The sequence below is a fragment of the Balaenoptera ricei genome, chromosome 3, assembly GCF_028023285.1.
Source record: "Balaenoptera ricei isolate mBalRic1 chromosome 3, mBalRic1.hap2, whole genome shotgun sequence".
NCBI classification, from domain to species: domain Eukaryota; kingdom Metazoa; phylum Chordata; class Mammalia; order Artiodactyla; family Balaenopteridae; genus Balaenoptera; species Balaenoptera ricei.
This window is the reverse complement of record NC_082641.1, coordinates 154,784,754-154,803,838: the sequence shown is the minus strand read 5'-3', so window position 1 is coordinate 154,803,838 and position 19,085 is coordinate 154,784,754. Positions and strand designations below refer to the sequence as shown.

Below are 19,085 nucleotides of genomic sequence, written 5' to 3'. Positions count from 1 at the left end.
TTCCGGCCCAGGGATCAAGGCTTGATCCCCGAATATATTCAGAAATAATACCCATAAATGTACTTAAATTGCTTCAACTTTCAAACTTCCTGAGTATCTGTTGACAGAAGTTTTAATGGTTTCTCTTTTCTTTATCCTTCTTTATGCTTTAAGCTCAACAAATCATAATCTCTCCAACCTCCTCCTGTTTGCTGTGTGAGTTGTGAGTTGTTTCCATTGCTTTGTAGGCAACATGTGAATTATATATAGAAAAGAAATATTTGCTACTTATTGTCCTTAGGGTATATGTATAAGTTTTTTGTTGCTTGGGATTTGAATAAATGAGATTATTCCAAAAGAATACTCTAGGGACATCTAATACTAATTAAGGTTATAGGAAAAGAAACCTAGGGGAATCAAAAGAACAAAACCAGATGTATGTTAGGGCAAGATAGGTTGGAAGGTTGAATTCTTTACAAGGTCAGTTATTAACGACCTATCACTGTCTTTTGAATGGAGGATGGAAGTGTGAAATTTTATCAGCTAGAAGCTGAATTGCAGTCATATGATAGAAGTATGAAAGGAATTTTCTCATGTATTGATGTACTCTCTTATCAGGAGCGGACAATCGAACGCTTGAAGGACCAGCAGGACCGAGATGAGCAAGGAAAGCAGGAGGAAATTCATAACTACAAAAAAGATCTTAAAGACCTGAAAGAAAAAGTCAGCCTATTGCAAGGCGACCTCTCAGAGAAAGAGGTCAAGATCACCAAAATGGAATTATTTGGTTTGCTTAGCCAGTGCATTGTGTGTATAGGTTGTTGGTGTTTACATAATGCGTATAAAAAAAGGGTCTGTTGGAAGATTTAAAGAATCTTCTTATAGCAGGGATTATTTCAGGAAGCTTTGCAGAGATATAGTAGATGGAATCATTTCTTTCCTAAGTCTTACCTCTTACCTCTTGCAACTGTTAGGAGTTGGCTTCTTACTTGCTAATGACGTTTTACAGATCCTAAAATAACAGTATTTCTCCAGTTACATTTGGAGAAATATTGTGCTAATGGTGAGAAAGCTGATAGACGAACGGCATATGCACAAGGAGGACAGTTTATTTACATCAGCTCTTAACGATCACCTCAGCATTGGCAGAGAAATCTTAAATGATTGTTGACCAGTTAGGTGACTTAATAGACTTTGATTTTACTTTTGAAGAATCTTGTCGATGTCACCTAAATAGCAGAAATGCCTAATGCCTTGTGATCAGATAATAATGAGCTTTAGGGACATTCTCAGGGTTTTCTTTCTAATATCTTTAGGAAAATTTATGGGAATTTGTGTTTCTAATAGAATGTTTCTTCCAAAATTAGAAGAGAAGAAAAAAGTCAGTGTAGCTACTAAGGTTACTGCTTACATTCACAAAGCTTGATCTACTTCCATTTATTTTGTGGGACTGGATATGTATTGGTAGAGCTCTTTAAGTCACTATTCAGTTGGTATTTCTTGGGAATTCATTCTGTTTTACTTAGAACTTGAAAGCCAGAGCTAATGTTGTTGTTCTGTATTTCATGTTCTTGAAATGGAAATATGTCAGTATATGCTAACGGAAAGAAACTACAAACCACCAGGAAAATAAATTTAAGAATTTAAATCTCCATTTTGTTAATAAATAGTATTTATTCTAGATGTATGTTGCTTCTTTTAGGCTTCACTCTTGGATCTGAAAGAGCATGCTTCTTCCCTGGCTTCCGCAGGACTGAAAAAGGACTCACGGCTTGAGACACTAGAAATTGCTTTGGAGCAGAAGAAGAAAGAGTGTCTGAAGATGGACTCGCAGTTGAAAAAGGTTAAAGAAAACTTTTCCAATTTCTTGCTTTGCTTTATTTATTTTTTTTAAGTTTCTGCTTTATAACAAAGTGAATCAGCTATACATAAACATATATCCCCATATCTCCTCCCTCTTGCATCTCCCTCCCATCCTCCCTATCCCACCCCTCTAGGTGGTCACAAAGCACTGAGCTGATCTCCCTGTGCTATGCGGCTGCTTCCCACTAGCTATCTGTTTTACATTTGGTAGTGTATATATGTCCATGCCACTCTCTCACTTCGTCCCAGCTTACCCTTCCCCCTCCTCGTGTCCTCAGGTCCATTCTCTACATCTGCGTCTTTATTCCTGTCCTGCCCCTAGGTTCTTCATAACTTTTTTTTTTTTTTTAGATTCCGTATATATGTGTTAGCATACGGTATTTGTTTTTCTCTTTCTGACTTACTTCACTCTGTATGGCAGACTCTAGGTCCATCCACCTCACTGCAAGTAACTCAATTTCATTTCTTTTTATGGCTGAGTAATATTCTATTGTATATATGTGCAACATCTTCTTTATCCATTCATCTGTTGATGGACACTTAGGTTGCTTCCATGTCCTGACTATTGTAAATAGAGCTGTAATGAACACTGTGGTACATGACTCTTTTTGAATTATGGTTTTCTCAGGGTATATGCCCAGTAGTGGGATTGCTGGGTTGTATGGTAGTTCTATTTATAGTTTCTTAAGGAACCTCCCTACTGTTCTCCGTAGTGGTTGTATCAATTTACATTCCCACCAACAGTGCAAGAGGGTTCCCTTTTCTCCACACCCTCTCCAGCATTTATTGTTTGTAGATTTTTTGATAATGGCCATTCTGACTGGTGTGAGGTGATACCTCATTGTAGTTTGGATTTGCATTTCTCTAATGATGAGTGATGTTGAGCATCCTTTCATGTGTTTGTTGGCCATCTGTATATCTTCTTTGGAGAAATGTCTATTTAGGTCTTCTGCCCATTTTTGGATTGGGTTGTTTGTTTTTTGATATTGAACTGCATGAGCTGCTTGTAAATTCTGGAGTTTAATCCTTTGTCAGTTGCTTCATTTGCAAATATTTTCTCCCATTCTGAGGGTTGTCTTCTCATCTTGTTTATGGTTTCCTTTGCTGTGCAAAAGCTTCTAAGTTTCTAGGTCCCATTTGTGTATTTGTGTTTTTATTTCCATTTCTCTAGGAGCTGGGTCAAAAAGGATCTTGCTGTGATTTATGTCATAGAGTGTTCTGCCTCTGTTTTCCTCTAAGAGTTTGATAGTGTCTGGCCTTACATTTAGGTCTTTAACCCATTTTGAGTCTATTTTTGTGTATGGTGTTAGGGAGTGTTCTGCTTTCATTCTTTTACATGTAGCTGTCCAGTTTTCCCAGCACCATTTATTGAAGAGGCTGTCTTTTCTCCATTGTATATTCTTGCCTCCTTTATCAAGAATAAGGTGACCCTATGTGAGTGGGTTTATCTCTGGGCTTTTTACCCTGTTCCATTGATCTGTATTTCTGTTTTTGTGCCAGTCCCATACTGTCTTGATGACTGTTCTTGCTTTGCCTTAAATAACAGCATAGTAGAAAACTCTATAGTGTCCATATGGAATAACTTACCAGTGGAGTAATAATCTCCTAAAATTCAAAATACCATTTATACCTTGATTAATTCTCTTGGCATTCTTATCCTATTTTACTTTACTCCTGAGAGTCCCCAAACTCTTAGAAAATTGGCAATTCAGAGTAAGATTAAAATATGCAGCTCCTTTGTAGATGAAATGTAAGACCACAATGTAAAAATCTCAGTTATCTGATATTTTTCTTCTATTAGCATTAGGCTTCCTGGAAAGAGATAATTTAACAGTGCTAGTCACCCATACCGGTGAATATTAGAATTTGGTACAGGTATTTACTATCCGTTTCATTGATTTACACCTCTCTAATATTTATATGGCAGTTTGTGGTTTTCAAAGCACTTTCATACTTATTATCTCTGAGTTACCAACTCTGATTAACTGGGTCCAGTTCATGTGATTACTGATGAGAAGGGGGCCCAGCCTAGTCTTGAGACTTGGTGGTGTTCTTTTGACATATATTGGGTGTGTTCAGCATGAACACCTTGTGATGAATCATTATTTAGGGTATGCCAGAAATGAAGTCATATTCTTAAGCTAAGGAAAGGAAGAAAATCCAGTAGCTTAAAGTTACTTTTGAATAAGTAGGAAAATACTTTTTTTGAGATTAACTAATTCAGATTTGGTAATTGACTTTTTTCCCCCTCACTAAAGAAGTGGAGGTAATTTTCTATTTAATACTGGAATATTGAAGGTAAGACTGTTAGATGTATTTAGGATTATGAAACTGAGCAGTAACTGTCAAGAGTAATAAATGTTATTCACTAATATTCCAAACTCGCCTATTTATGGCAATCCCACATTTTCTCTTTGTTTATTTTTAATCTCCTTGTTATGATACTTCTATAGCTGGCCATTTTTATGATCTCTTAAACTTTGTGTTTAGGTTCATGAGAAAAAATAAAGTTATCTTTGGGTAGAGGACTTGGTGGCTTCCCCCTCCTCTGATTTATTACTTGTTTTTCTGCTAATTGCCATTTTACTTTTCGTATTTTCCCTTCTTTCATTCTGGACAACTGTAACTTTTCATTTTAATTAATTAGTGATGTTTTCCTATTACACTGCTCCCACAACGCCCTCCTCCAACCTAAATATAGGTTGCTCTAGAGTTTGCAATATACATTTTCACTCTTTTCTTTTTCCTCAGCTTTTTCAATGCCAAAAATTGTATATATTTAAGGTGTACAACATGATGCTTTCATCTATGTATGCATTGTGAAATGGTTACCACAGTCAAGCTAATTAACACATTCATCAACCTTAAATAGTTACCTTTTTTCGTGTGTGTGGTGAGAACACTTTTTAAAAATTGTAGTATAATTGACATATAACATTTTATTAGTTTCTGGTGTACAACATAACAACTCAATATTTGTTTATATTGCAAAATCATCACCACAGTAAATCTATTGAACATCCATCAGTATACATAGTTATAAATTTTTTTTCTTGTGATGAGAACTTTTAAGATGTATTCTCTTAGCAACTTTGACATATGCAGCACATATTTATAGTCACCATGCTGTACATCACATCCCCAGGACTTACTGTTTTGTAACTGGAAATGTGTACCTTCTGGTCCCCTTCACCCATGTCGCCCACCTCTGACTCCCCACTTCTGGCAGGCTACCGGTCTTTTCTGTGAGCTTGGTCTTTTTGTTTTTGTTTTAGATTCCATATGTAAGTGCAGTCATAATGACATTTATCTACTCTGTCTGACTTATCTCACGTAGCATGTTCTCAAGGTCCATCCATATTGTGGCCAATGAAAAGACTTTCCCCCTTTTTTATGGCTGAGTAATATTCCTGTGTGTGTATACATACATACATACGTACATACCGCATTTTCTTATCTATTCATCCACTGATGGACACTTAGGTTGTTGAGAACACTTTTTAAGATGTATTCTCTTAGCAGATTTCAAGTATGCAACACAACATTGTTAACTAGAGTCAATATCCTATACGTTAGATCCCCAGGACTTATTCATCTTATAACTGAAAGTTTGTACACTTTGACCAACATCTTCCCATTTCCCCACCCCCAGCCCCTGGCAACCACCCTTCTACCCTCTGCTTTTCTGAGTTCACCTTTTTCAGATTCCACATTATAAGCAAGATCTTCCATGTTTTTAATATGTGGCATTTCCTTCTCATTCTTCTTTGCAGTGTCCATTTTTCTGCTTACATTGCCCCTCTACTCTTGGGTGTTGTCTCCTTTTCCCCTTAGCGCCTTTAACTATTTTTTAAAAATATTTATTTATTTTATTTATTTATTTTTTGGTCTGTGTTGGGTCTTAGTTGTGGCATGCGGGATCTTCGTTGTGATGCGCGGGCTCTCTAGTTGTGGCGCACGGGCTCCAGAGCGCATGGGCTCTGTCGTTTGTGGGATGCAGCCTCTCTAGTTGAGGCGTGGGGGCTCCGTAGTGGCGGCACGCGGGCTTAGTTGCCCTGCGGCATGTGGGATCTTAGTTCTCTGACCGGGGATCAAACCCGTGTCCCCCGCACTGGAAGACGGATTCTTAACCGCTGGACCACCAGGGAAGTCCTGTGCCTTTAGCTATTTATCATAGTTACTTTAAATTCCCTGTCTGGTAATTCCAACATCTGTGTCAAATATATGAGTCTTATTTTTTACTAGCAGGGGCGAGAGTGGGAGAAATGCCCTTTCCCCAGGTAGGACAAAGCTCTTAAAATTTTTACTCCTGAGGGTCTGTCTTTGGATAGAGTACACTTTGGGCATATTTCACAATTGTTACTCTTCCCCTCCTGCAGCCAGAACCACAAGGGGATTTTTGTTGGCTCTTCACTGTGAGACCCTGGTGTGGTTCCTGGATTAAAGCCCATGAAAGTACGGGCCCCCCTAAAACCGCCGGCCCTGGGACTTTCCTCACTCGCTTGCTTGTACATCCACACTCAGCCCCCAGCAGTTCCTTAAAATTACCACTTAAGTGTTTCTGCTCACAGCTTCTGCTCCAGGTGAGCAGATCTCAGCTTCAGCTCTGTGGGTTTGCCAGTGTCTCTTGATGTTGGAGGGGTAATTTTTCCTGTGACCCTCAGTTCTCTGATAGGTCCTAGAAAACTCATTGATTTTCTGTTTTTCAACTTTTTCTTGTAAAAATAGTAGTGATGACTTCTGAGTTTTTTACATGTTGGAACTGAAGTTCCAGTAGCTTCCCGTATGGAACAGGCCTACTCATTCTTGTTTTATGAAGGTATTTGTATGAATTTTGCTGTTTAGAATAAAATCTAAAATAATAATATAATAAAAACAATTTATTAATTATATTTGGGAATCAGCTTTAGTTTTATTCATTAACACATAACTGTTTATGGAATCAGTAAGTTAACCTATGCCCAGGAATTTGAAAGTAGATCACAGAGATCTTAATTAACAATATACCTGTCTTATACAGCTTTTTCAGTTCTGCTAGATGTTGAATGAATTTGACTATTTCATCATGTCTGTTTCTAAACTTAATTTATATTGGAAGTTGCCTTATTGAAAATAAAAAACCCTTTGACTTTAAAAAAATGTCTTAAAATAAATGAGAGCATATTTCCTAATGTAAGATTGAGATAAGAGTCTAGTAATAAAATGTAAGACCCAGAATAATTGTTAAATATCATATTTCAGATTTTATCCCATTCTAGTAGATAAGTGCTTCCCTAGCATTATTACATTTTAAAAACAGGGCAGTGAAGTAAGTCAGACAGAGAAAGACAAATACTGTATGATCTCACTTATATGTGGAATGTAAAAACCAAAAACCAACCAAAAACTGAACTCATAGATACAGAGACCAGATTGGTAGTTGTCAGAAATGGAGGGCTGTGTGTGTGTGTGTGTTTGTATAATGGGTGGAGGTGGTCAAAAGGTACAAACTTCCAGTTATTAAAAAAAAAATGTAACTGTGTAGTGATATTTTGTCTATGTAATATTTAAGCAGAGAAGAACCTTATAAATTGAAGACTAGCTATTAGATGTTTGATAATCCCCTGTTGAAATTGGAGTATAGGTGGCTTTTGGGGACATGGTTTGCCCACTGCCACTGTATGTATATCTGATAGAATTTGGACATTTTCTTTGCAGGCACACGAGGCAGCATCGGAAGCCAGAGCCAGTCCAGAGATGAGTGATCGAATACAGCAATTGGAGAGAGAGATTGCCAGGTACAAAGATGACTCTAGCAAGGCCCAGGCAGAAGTTGACCGCCTCTTGGAAATCTTGAAGGAGGTGGAAAATGAGAAGAATGACAAAGATAAGAAGATTGCTGAGTTGGAAAGGTAAGGAAAGGAAAGCTGAAGAGGCACTCTCTATGTTAGAGAGGTTGAAGGATGGTTTTAAAACTATGTACTTTTCGGGACATATTTTTCCAATATATCTGCCTCTCTGAATTTACTTTATTACCTACTTTTTATTCTAAGTCAGTGTAGCTTCACTGTTGCAGTCTCTGAATGGCAACACGGAGTGGGAATAGATTGGGAAGCTATGGACTTCAGCATCATTGATTGGAAAGAGAAAGTATTCATTGATTAAGAAGTTAAAGTTTTCTACTGGCTAATCAAGAGAGTGCAGATAGCCACTTGCTCTCTCATTATTTATTTATCTGTGTAAGGAACAAATGAACCTCAAGTTTAAGGAGTTAAAATTTTTAATTGGTTTAGACCTTTTATGTTGAGCCGTTGCTCTTTTGGGCTGTGAATTTTTAGACTCTGTATTGTGGAGAAGCAAGCTATTACATTGGTACATAGGTCAAATTTAGAAGGAGGGACATTTTGAGGACAAGTTAGGAGACTTGGATGTGATTTTTTTATTGAGCTCTGACTTTGACTTCTTCAGAATGAGCTTTGTTTAAACAGAACCAGCCAGATAGCTCTCTTGGAATTTTCTTTGCCTTTTTTTCTTGTTAGGGTATTTTGTACTAAAGATAAAGCGTATGCCTCTTGGCCTCTTCCTTTACACCATGTATTTAACATAAATTCACAAGTGCATAGAAATAGTTCTTCCAGTAGAACTGCATTAATCACTGTATTCTGAACAGTCAGAGAGACTGGCAGTGACAGAATGAAGTCATTAATCCGTGTGACTCCTTTGAGCCTGATTCTTAGAAGTATTTTATTTTCATGCTCTTGAATGTTGGGAAGTAGTAGACTACTTTCATAAGTTGTTTACTAAGTTTTAAATTTTTAGGATATTGGTAGACTTGATATTTTCCCCTAGAAGTAACTTTTTCCTCTTGTTCTGTACCCATAGAATTTTGATTTTCAAAAAACTAAAAGGATAAAGTCCAACCCTCACAATTCTTCTTCACTAAGTTGAAAGTGCGAATGAATGAGCTGATCACCTACTCATTTGTTTCCTCTTATTTTGATATTAACTCTATTCGTGTTTTCTGGTCTGGTTCTGGATAAGATGGGTGGATAAAGTTCTTTAAGTCAGAATTAACAAATTATCAGAGTCTCAAGATTAGATTATGTATGTTTTTTGTACGTCTTCCCTGTTTGCACTGCATCTTTACCCCCAGCACACGTGCACGTGCACACACACACACACACACACACTCTCGTTACATACTTACATAAGTACATGCCTTTCTTTGCTTTTGTGTCACCCTGAAATCAACAGCAGTACTTCATAGATGTAATTTATTTTTATTTTATTTATTTATTTATTTATTTTTTGAAATCAGACTTTTATTCAAATCTTAATTTCATAGATTTTAAAATACGATACTTCTGATGGATTAGTGACTTCCCACTAAATGTATTTCAGTGTTTCAGAAAAGAAATTTCTTGATAAAGTTTTATTTTTCAGTTTGATTTTTTTGTGTTAGAACTCTGCATTGAAATTATTGCTTGCTATTCCAGATACCTTGCTTGAAAAATGTTTCAATTCATTTTTGGACCCAGTACTGATTTTGGGAGATGGACGTGATTTGAACAAGAGTAAGAAATAGAATTAAATCTATATTTGATATCCAAAGCACACCAGATAGCTTTTATTAGCCACTATATTTCTCACATTTGGGGAGAGAGTTGTAAATGATCTGTTCTTTCCACAGAATATTACTTATAAATTTGAACAAGTACTATAGAATTTTGTCCTCTGGTCATGTAACATTGTAATCTTCTTTTAAGATTCGACGCACAGTTTCCTGGCTACCGAGAAAAGAAACAGTTTTAAAAACTCAATTGCTACTGGCTTTGTAATTTGTTATTGAGCAGCATAGTTTAAGAGGGGAATAAAAGATGATTGGAATTATTTTATGCCTTTTCTTCCCAGAGTTTTAGTACTGAGCTGCGTGTGCGTGGCTGCTGTGTTTCTTACTAACCGTTTGCTTCTTATGTTGCTGTTCCACTGTTTCCTGGGTGTGGGTGTCTGGCTCCCTGTCATTCCTCATCTGAGTTTGTTCACCTTTCTTTTGGCGTGTCTTATCCTGGTCCTATTCCATTGGGGTTTTGGTCTCTGTGTCTGTCTGTGTTCATGTCCCTCTTGGCCATGCTGTTTCCCAGAAAGCCAGCCTCCCGCACTTTGTACCTTCCACGCCACATTTCTGTCCCTGCACCGTCGGGGGGGTTTGTTTGGGACTTCCTGGGAAAGTGAGTGTTAAGTAAGGCTACAGTTGTGTACTCGAGGAGTTGCTGCTGCCACTCTTGCTGCTGCTGGGGCTTGCTGGGGGTTTTGCTTGATCAGAATTAAAGACCAGCCGGTTATATATCCAGTTGAACAGTACCTCTTAGGTCCATTGCTTGTGGATAAAGTATGTGTTCTCTCTGCTAAGATTCTGATATTGTTGGATATAATTGTCTTATTCTTGGTTTCTAGCCCATCTTTTATGTGGTGGTTCTTTTGCTGGAGTGCCCTTTAAGTAGTAGCCTCTCAGGCGATGCAGCTGTAGTGCCACACCCTGATTCAGGAAGTAGCATGCATTTTTACTGGGTGTTCAGCCACCTTCTAAGTGCAAAAATGACAGCAGAATGTTATCATTGGGCTAAAGAAAACTCTTATTATTCTTTTAAAATTTCCTAGTACTTATGTAAGATTCTCCAATATTAATAGGTTTAGATTAAATCATGAAGAATTCCCAGACTTATTCTTTGTGGTCTTGAGAAAAACAAATAGTCCCTTACACTGCTCTTCCAGAACAATGGTAGTTCCTGTCAGATGATTTAGTGTTGTACCAGTGTCTTGAGCTACTGCAATTTTAAAACGAGGATTATGTAGGCCTACCCATACATCTGCAAATACAAAATATTTTTCCCAATTAAATCAAAGAAGTACTATTTCTAAATTTATATTCCGTACTGTGGTGTGTATCAGTTGGAGTTCAACCAGAGAGGCAGAACCAGTAGGAGAGATACATACATATATTTATATATATATGATACATATATATCCGTTTTATTACAAGGAATTGTCTTGCATGATTGTCAGCAGCTGGCTAAGCGAGTCTGAAATGTGTATGGGAAAGCTGTCAGGAGGAGATCACCTGCAGGATAGAACTCCCGTGGGCATGGGCCAGAACGGTGGTCCGCAGGCAAAATTTCTTTTCTTTCCTTGGGAAACCTGCTTTTAGGGCCTTCCAAAGAATTGAGATAGCCCACTTCGATTATCTGGGATAGTAATCTCCTTTACTTAAATGGATTGTAGGCTTTACTTATATCCGCAAAATACCTTCATAGCAACATGTAGATTAGTGTTGGATTAAGTTAACTGGGTGCTGTAGCCTACCCAGGTTGACACTTCAAGAAAGTCATCACCTGGCGGTTCTGGATAGTCTCCACAGATGATTTTAAGGGAGAAAATAATAGTAAAAACAAACCTAAAGATTGACGTGTTATATAAGTAGATTGATTTCGATTAGCATGAGGAACCCAAAATGTAAATTGAATATTTCTCTTCTCAAGTGAGCATATTATGGTTTCTATTTAGATGCACGATGAATAGCCTTTTCTTTGGCATAATGTTTAAAATGTTTAGTAATGTAGGCTGATGAAATTCTGATAGTAGTATCTTTTCAGACTCCTGAAAGAATTGCTTGTTGTCTGCTCTTTCACTCATGTCCCTTTAGCTAAATACCCATGCCATGGCAGTATACTGGGAGCATTATCCCCCGTGCATAATTTTGCTTCTGTATTTGCTTTATTACCTTTTTTTTTCTGATACAGAAGCACTAATGAATCTGCAGAGTTTGGTGTTTGCACTAGAAATCCTCAATTTTTACTCTAATGTGAGGTTTATTTAAATTACATTCAGCATCCCACTTAGAAACTTTTATGTTTGGAGAATGACACCCATCTTCTGATTTTTCACATAATTTAGGTATCAAGGATTGCCTTTGGTTTATGAAAGTTAGGAATTTTCAGTGATGTAAAGAATAATAGAATATTATTGTGTAACTTAAATAATTTATAAGAAATTTGGATTTACTGTATTTCCTGATTTGTGGGAATATAAAAACTGGAATTTTAATGGATGTAGATTTCATTTGGGGTTGTGTTTTGAAATTTATAAGAGGGATTAAAAGATGAGAAGAAAGGACATGTTTTCTTAGACATGTTTAATCTTTGAAAACCCTAAAGTTCTTTTTATTCCTTATTCCTTTTACCTGGTTACTCTCCCTTTAAATATGCATCTGTAAAAACACTACTGTTAGTAAGATTTGTAGTTATCAAGCTCTTGAGAATAATAGCCAATCTGTGAGTTTAGTTTTTCTCTCTGTACCTCACTCTCCTCTTTGCCACAAAGTATATACCCTTTCCTTCTTCATTAATGAATGAATGAATTTTTCTACTTATGAAGGCTCTTATTTGCTGGTCACTGTTCTGGGCTCTGGGGACACAACAGGGAACAAAGCAAACAAAATCTCTGCCTTCCAGGAGTTTATCATCTAGCCTCAGAAGACGAAAGCTCCAGCAAGGAGCGGACTTTTCCTCTGTAGGCAATGCTGGCAGAGGCGTTCTTCCACAGCTTGCCGGTACCTAGAAATTTCAGTGAGGAGGTTTCCATTTGCGGTCTGGTTGAGCTCTCCTGGGAAGTCATACTTAACATACTCAATTAATGTGTGCCCCAGGATACAGAATTATTACGGAAAAGGGGCTTCTTGTTGAACTTCAGACTCTTAAGTCTGGTCTTCTAATTTTTGTGACCAGTATTAAATGATAATGGCTTGAGAGGTTGTTTGGATAGAAGGCTAGCAGGTTGTTTTGGATCCTAGGCTCCTAATTTTAGGTCCTAGAACTGTAGCGTAGATGGAGATGTAAAATGGAGAGGGAAAGCCAGGATAGTGTGCTGCTACTGGTACTATTCTGACAAAGGCAAGAGAACCAGGAATCAGTGTTGTTATTTACATACATACACGCACACGCACACACATATACACACACATATGTATAGGTACATAAGCACATTTTGGGGCCAGTCTCGTAAGTAGATTCATATTAGGTTTTTATTAGGAGGAAACTTAGTTTTTCTGCTTTGTGATGGTTGCTTTCATTTTCTTTGCTAACTGTCTTTTCCAGACCTCATCTAGAACTATTAGTTCTAGGCTTTTACATCATGATTAAACTTAAATTTTGTGGACTAGCAAGAAAACTTAACCTGTGTTTATAATGTTTCCAAGGGAACTACATTCTGGTTTATAAACAACTGGCTCTATTAAACAACTGGTATATGATGTATTCATAAGATTTGGAGCTGCTTGATTTTTTTTTTTAAAGCAAGGGTGTTCCCAGTTTGCTCAGAATTCAGGCTCAAGGTAGTTAGCCCCTGAATTAACTGTCTAAATTGCTACAGCAGTAACTGTTAACCTCATTTTGGTAAGTGAGAGGAATCTATACTTCTGTAGTTCAAGATCAACATAATGAACTGAGCTTGAACACAAAGAATGGGGTCGTTTTCCCATCATGCCGGGAGTGAGATTTAGTCTGTGGTGTTATTTGCACGCGTGCATGTGTAAGAGAAAGTACTTCTCTGGTGGTATTTGGAGAATTTAGGGAAGATAGTTGCTAGGCTTAAATCCTCATGGCTCGAGGATATGACCTTTTAAGTTTTTTTATTTGCTTTTAAAGCTTACTAGTACCTGAAATTTTATGTAATGAAAACGGAGTTATTTTTACTTTTTATAAATCTTTCAAAATGTGTTGGCAAACTTAAGAGTTTACAAGATATTTCCAACTTTTGGTCTGCTATTAGTAGATTTAATTAACTCTTTGTTTTCTTTAAAACTGGGCTTTAGAATTAGGAGGTGAATGCTTTTTTGTTATCTGCTTTTTCTGAGTATTTTCTCTTTGACTAAAATTTTCTTTCCCCTTATTCATTTGTGGGGATTTGACCCCTTTTAATTGTTATCTTTTTTTGGGGAAAAAAAAAACTTTACTGACCTCTCTTAGGTAGTAATGTCTCTTTCCTTTTTTTTTTTTTTTTTTGTGTGTGTGTGTGCTTTTGTTATAGTATCTATCACATTCTGTCCCAGGACTGTACATTGTTGTGGGCCCAATAAATACATACATTAAAACGTAGAGACACAGCTCCTTTCTCATTTTACTGTCTAATCATCCCACATTTCTTCACTTTTATCTTTCCATCCCCCACACATTCAGACCGTTGATCAAGCAGATGGAGATTTAATAGTCCCTTATACCCTTGTTTGTTATAGTGAATATATTTTTATATTTGTTTCTTCTATATGTTTGTAATATGTTTACCATTGCCCGTATACTTTTCTTTCTGTAAAAATATAAGTAAACGCATATGCATTAAATATTCTTATTTAATATAATTCAGTAGGATTACTTTTCTATCTGCAGGTTAAACAAAAGTATAGATAACCTCTCTCCTCTTCTGTCACAGTGAAATACCAATTCTAACTTGTATTTTTACATTTTAACATCACTGAAACTGGGATACGTGAATAAATAATGGCGTGATTTAATTGGTATATATTTTTTTATTTCTTGGTAATACATAAAGTAATGGCACATCTTCTTCCTTTGGTGAATTGATATTGAAGATGTGCGCAAAGAGAGTGAATAAAATTATTTCAGTGGCTGGGGGTGGAAGGAAGTATTTCCAAATTAACGTTATCTTCTCATGTATTCCATTTTAAATGTGTGTAACCAGATGAATATGTTTACTATTATCATTAGATATTTGACTGTTTTAACTGCATCCTGAAAGTTTATTTGCTTAGGTTGACCTAAAATTTTTGTTGACATTTTCATTTGGAAAGTGGGTTTTATGTTTGTGATTTTATATTGGTATCACAGTACATTCAGGCATCTATGGCACAGTATAACCTGAGAATATAAACCTACATATTTAATCTTCATATTTGTAAATATTTTTTCTGTAAAGAAATCCCGAATTGATCATTCAGCTTAATGTCTTCAGAAATCTCCCATAGGGAAATTAATATTAAGCTGTATATAGATTTGGCGTAAACTAGTATACAATTCATGAGGAAAATGGTTCCTTAAAGCATTTCCTTACTTTTAAATTTATAGTCATGTATCTTTGATCCACGAAGGACAGTGTTGGTGAATGTGGTCTTGACGTAGCTGGAATAGAGGAGAAATGAGTGTGGTGATTGTGTGTGCTTTCTTGAGGGAGAACGGGTTGTGTTTAAAAAAACGAAAAGAAAAAGGGAAAACGAGATGCTGCGACTGTTGTAACGGAAGGCGACTGGTTCTTTATCAGATCCTGCTGGCTTCAGCTTGCTTTCTGGGGGGGGGCCGCTTGTTTCTTCCTTCGTCCTCCTAGATGAATTTCACTGATTTCATTTAAAAGAAGAATAAATCACACCGCTTTACATAGTCAGTTCTATTAGGCCATCTTCCTAAAGTTTCTTGTGGGCACAGCACCTTATAATTTATTACAGTCTTGATAGAAATTTTGATGGTTACCTCAAGTTTTTACTTGACACTGGAAACATTAGAATTATATATAGTTATTCTATATGCAGATTTTTTTTCTCCTAAATTTATTTCCCAAGAGCTAAAGTTTGATGCCAAAGTGAAATATGACTCCTGAACTGTAAAATAGTTAAAAAGATCCTTAAGGTTGCTCACTCTCGACAGGAATAAGCTTAATTTTTCTTTTTTCAGGGATTTTCTCGTGTCTCATATAAAACTTTGCATCTATATGAGATTTCAGTGAGTGTCATCACTGATCTAAAATTATTCTAACGTAATGTGTCATAACCAACAAAAATAAAAAAGATCATTGGGAACAGTCATTTAGATAAATGATTGGCCTCTCTTTGACTTTGAACATTGTCTGCATTCTACACTGTTTTCCAAATGCCAAAGATCCGTGGATTTTTGTAGATCCCTTCAGGAGTCTGTAAGCATCATAGGACATATAAAGTATGTCCAGGAGGTGTGTCAGCAGACCTACATTCCTCTCACGGATCCACCACGTATTTGCTGTGTGGTTGTGAGGAGTTTTGTTTGTCATTTTGTTTCTCTGTTTTTCATCTATTTATCTTATGTGATGGCGATCATAAATCTTGTTATCCTTGCCTTTCATTATTCTGACAATGAGTTTTAAAAAACTCTCGTTTTAGTACTGAAATATTAGAAAACATTAAAGTGCAAGTTGAAATGGTGCTTGCATTCAAGAAATAAACTTCTTGTGTTAGATTCTTAAAGTAAAATTTAGATCCTGAAGGTGAGCTGGATGGCACTGGCTGTTAGAAGTCTTAAGTATTTGGAGGATAATATCGATACTACTTTCAATGAAATTGATTAATTTTTAAAAAGGGAAAACTGCCTGTTGTTATGAAAAGCAGTAATGAACCTCAGGGGCTTCGTGCTAAGGTAGGAATATGAATCATGGCTACTTTGCATCTCTTTCTGCTGAGCAGTATTGGAAATGAATTGATGTTTATAGAGCCATATAGTCTTCATTATTGCTTTGAGATTGCGCCTTTGGGGGTGGATTTGATAGATGTGGAATGAGAAATAATGGGTGTAATTAAGGAAACATTATTTTCACATTTGAGAAAATTATTTCAAAATTTTCCAAATGAATTAGAGTTCTGTTTTCTACAGAATAACTGAAGCTGTCAGTGTTTTTCTACTTTTGCTCCTGGATGACTTGGGTCTAAGACATGGACTGGGGTGGGTAAAGGAGTTGTCAGTTCTAAGATGGGTGTGTCTAGAACTAAGCTGACTGACGTTGTAGGATCACAGTTAGCTACTTAAACGAGAAGGGGAGCAGCTAGCCTTCTTCTCTTTTCCTTTGTGTTTAAGAAACTACTTTTTTTCCTGCCCTAGGAAATGGTAAATTTTAGACAAAATTTGTTCTTTTAGAAACTTACATTAAGGTACAGTGGTGTAATCTAATATGAAAATACACTTGTTGAAAATCTGAAATGACTAATTTTTGTTGCCAGTGCAGAATCTGTGTGACTCCTTTCCCTTCTCTAATCCTGTGCTTTATATTTTGTCTATGTCTGTGAATAATATTATTTCTGAATATCGCCCTCACTAAGTTTTTTCTAACGTTCTCTTTCACACTTTCTTCCTGGATTTGTTGTTTCCTTCAGTCTCACCTCAAGGTCAGTATGCTTGTCCTAAAACAAAGATATGTAACAGAACATTGTATACTAACGTTGTCTTGAATTCCTATAAGCAACTGGAATGATGGAACTTATCCCAGGAATGAGATGTCTAGAAATTCAGTTATGAGTGCAGAAGATGTCATGAATCTTAGATTTATCGGAAGAGTGGATTCACGGTTCTGTGCTTCAAAAGATAGTGAGAGTGGTCAGAAAGCGAGAATCAGACTGACCAGGTTTGGACTGAGAGAGAAACGAAGATGAAAGGAAGCCACTAGAGGAATGAGGAGGTGAAAAATATTGCTTTAATTTTATTCTGTTTTCATCCAGAGACATTCTGGCTGCTATAGGGAAGATTAACCAAGATGGCAGAGTAGAAGGACGTGCTCTCACTCCCTCTTCGAGAGCACCAGAATCACAACTGGCTGCTGGACAATCATCGACAGGAAGACACTGAAACTCACCAAAAAAGATACCCCACATCCGAAGACAAAGGAGAAGCCACAATGAGACGGTAGGAGGGGGCGCAATCACAGTAAAATCAAATCCCATAACTGCTGGGTGGGTGACTCACAGACTGGCGAACACTTATACCACAGAAGTCCACCCACTGGAGTGGAGGTTCTGAGCCCCACGTCAGGCTTCCCAACCTGGGGGTCCGGCAACGGGAGGAGGAATTCCTAGAGAATCAGACTTTGAAGCCTAGTGGGAATTGATTGCAGGACTTCGACAGGACTGGGGGAAACAGAGACCCCACTCTTGGAGGGCGCACACGGAATAGTGTGCACATCGGGTCCCGGGGGAAGGAGCAGTGACCCTGGGGGAGGCTGAACCAGACCTACCTGCTAGTGTTGGAGGGTCTCCTGCAGAGGCGGGGGCTGGCTCTGTTTCACCGTGGGGACAAGGACACTGGCAGCGCAGGTTCTGGGAAGTACTCTTTGGCGTGAGCCCTCCCAGAGTCTGCCATTAGCCCCACCAAAGAGCCCAGGTAGGCTCCAGTGTTGGGTTGCCTCAGGCAAAACAACCAACAGGGAGGGAACCCAGCCCCACCCATCAGCAGTCAAGTGGATTAAAGTTTTACTGAGCTCTGACCACCACAGCAACAGTCAGCTCTACCCACCATCAGAGCCTCCCATCAAGCCTCTTAGATAGCCTCAACCACCAGAGGGCAGACAGCAGAAGCAAGGAAAACTACAGTCCTGCAGCCTGTGGACCAAAAACCACATTTACAGAAAGACAGACAAGATGAAAAGGCAGAGGGCTACATACCAGATGAAGGAACAAGATAAAACCCCAGAAAAACAACTCAATGAAGTGGAGATAGGCAGCCTTCCAGAAAAAGAATTCAGAATAATGATAGTGAAGATGATCCAGGACCTCGGAATAAGAATGGAGGCAAAGATTGAGAAGATGCAAGAAATGATTAACAAAGACCTAGAAGAATTAAAGAACAAACAAACAGAGATGACCAATACAATAACTGAAATGAAAACTACACTAGAAGGAATCAATAGCAGAATAACGGAGGCAGAAGAACGGATAAGTGACCTGGAAGACAGAACGGTGGAATTCACTGCTGCGGAACAGACTAAAGAAAAAAGAATGAAAAGAAATGAAGACAGCCTAAGAGACCTCTGGGACAACATTAAACGCAACACCTGCAGAGCTGGTGCCCAGGCAGGGTGAGCTCTGGAGGAGAAGGCTTCCAGAGTCCCCAACAGTCTCCGCACGGTGGCCCATCCGGTGCCAAACACCTGCCACCCACAGCGAGAAGTCCCAGAAGAGTTCAGGCTCTTTGTCCTTGGGCCGGGTTTCTCCACGGGCTGGGCTTGCCTGTGGCCCCCGCCCCACCCCCGCCCCCGCCTGCCCTTGCTCTATGACACGTACAATGGAATGTCACAGCACCAGGCTGAGCTGTCCAGTGCGTGCTAGACCTCGAGAAGAGTTAGAAGCTAGGGAGAGGCTCTCCCACTTTCACTCTCTTTTCTCAGATCAGGCAGGCAGCAGCTCTGATATGGAAGCTATGGACACCACACCTCCTTCCCAGGCCGGCATTGTCCATTCTGCCCCTGTT

General features: G+C 38.0%; 1 protein-coding gene across 1 annotated transcript in view; it reads left to right on the top strand.

Moving 5' to 3' along the window:
- LOC132362731 (ELKS/Rab6-interacting/CAST family member 1-like) overlaps positions 1-19,085 on the top strand; it is a 177,451-nt gene that overhangs the window by 89,891 nt on the left and 68,475 nt on the right. Inside the window, 3 exon segments of the mRNA XM_059917707.1 lie at positions 598-738; positions 1,682-1,822; positions 7,540-7,733. Of these exon segments, the coding sequence (XP_059773690.1) occupies positions 598-738; positions 1,682-1,822; positions 7,540-7,733 (476 nt within the window).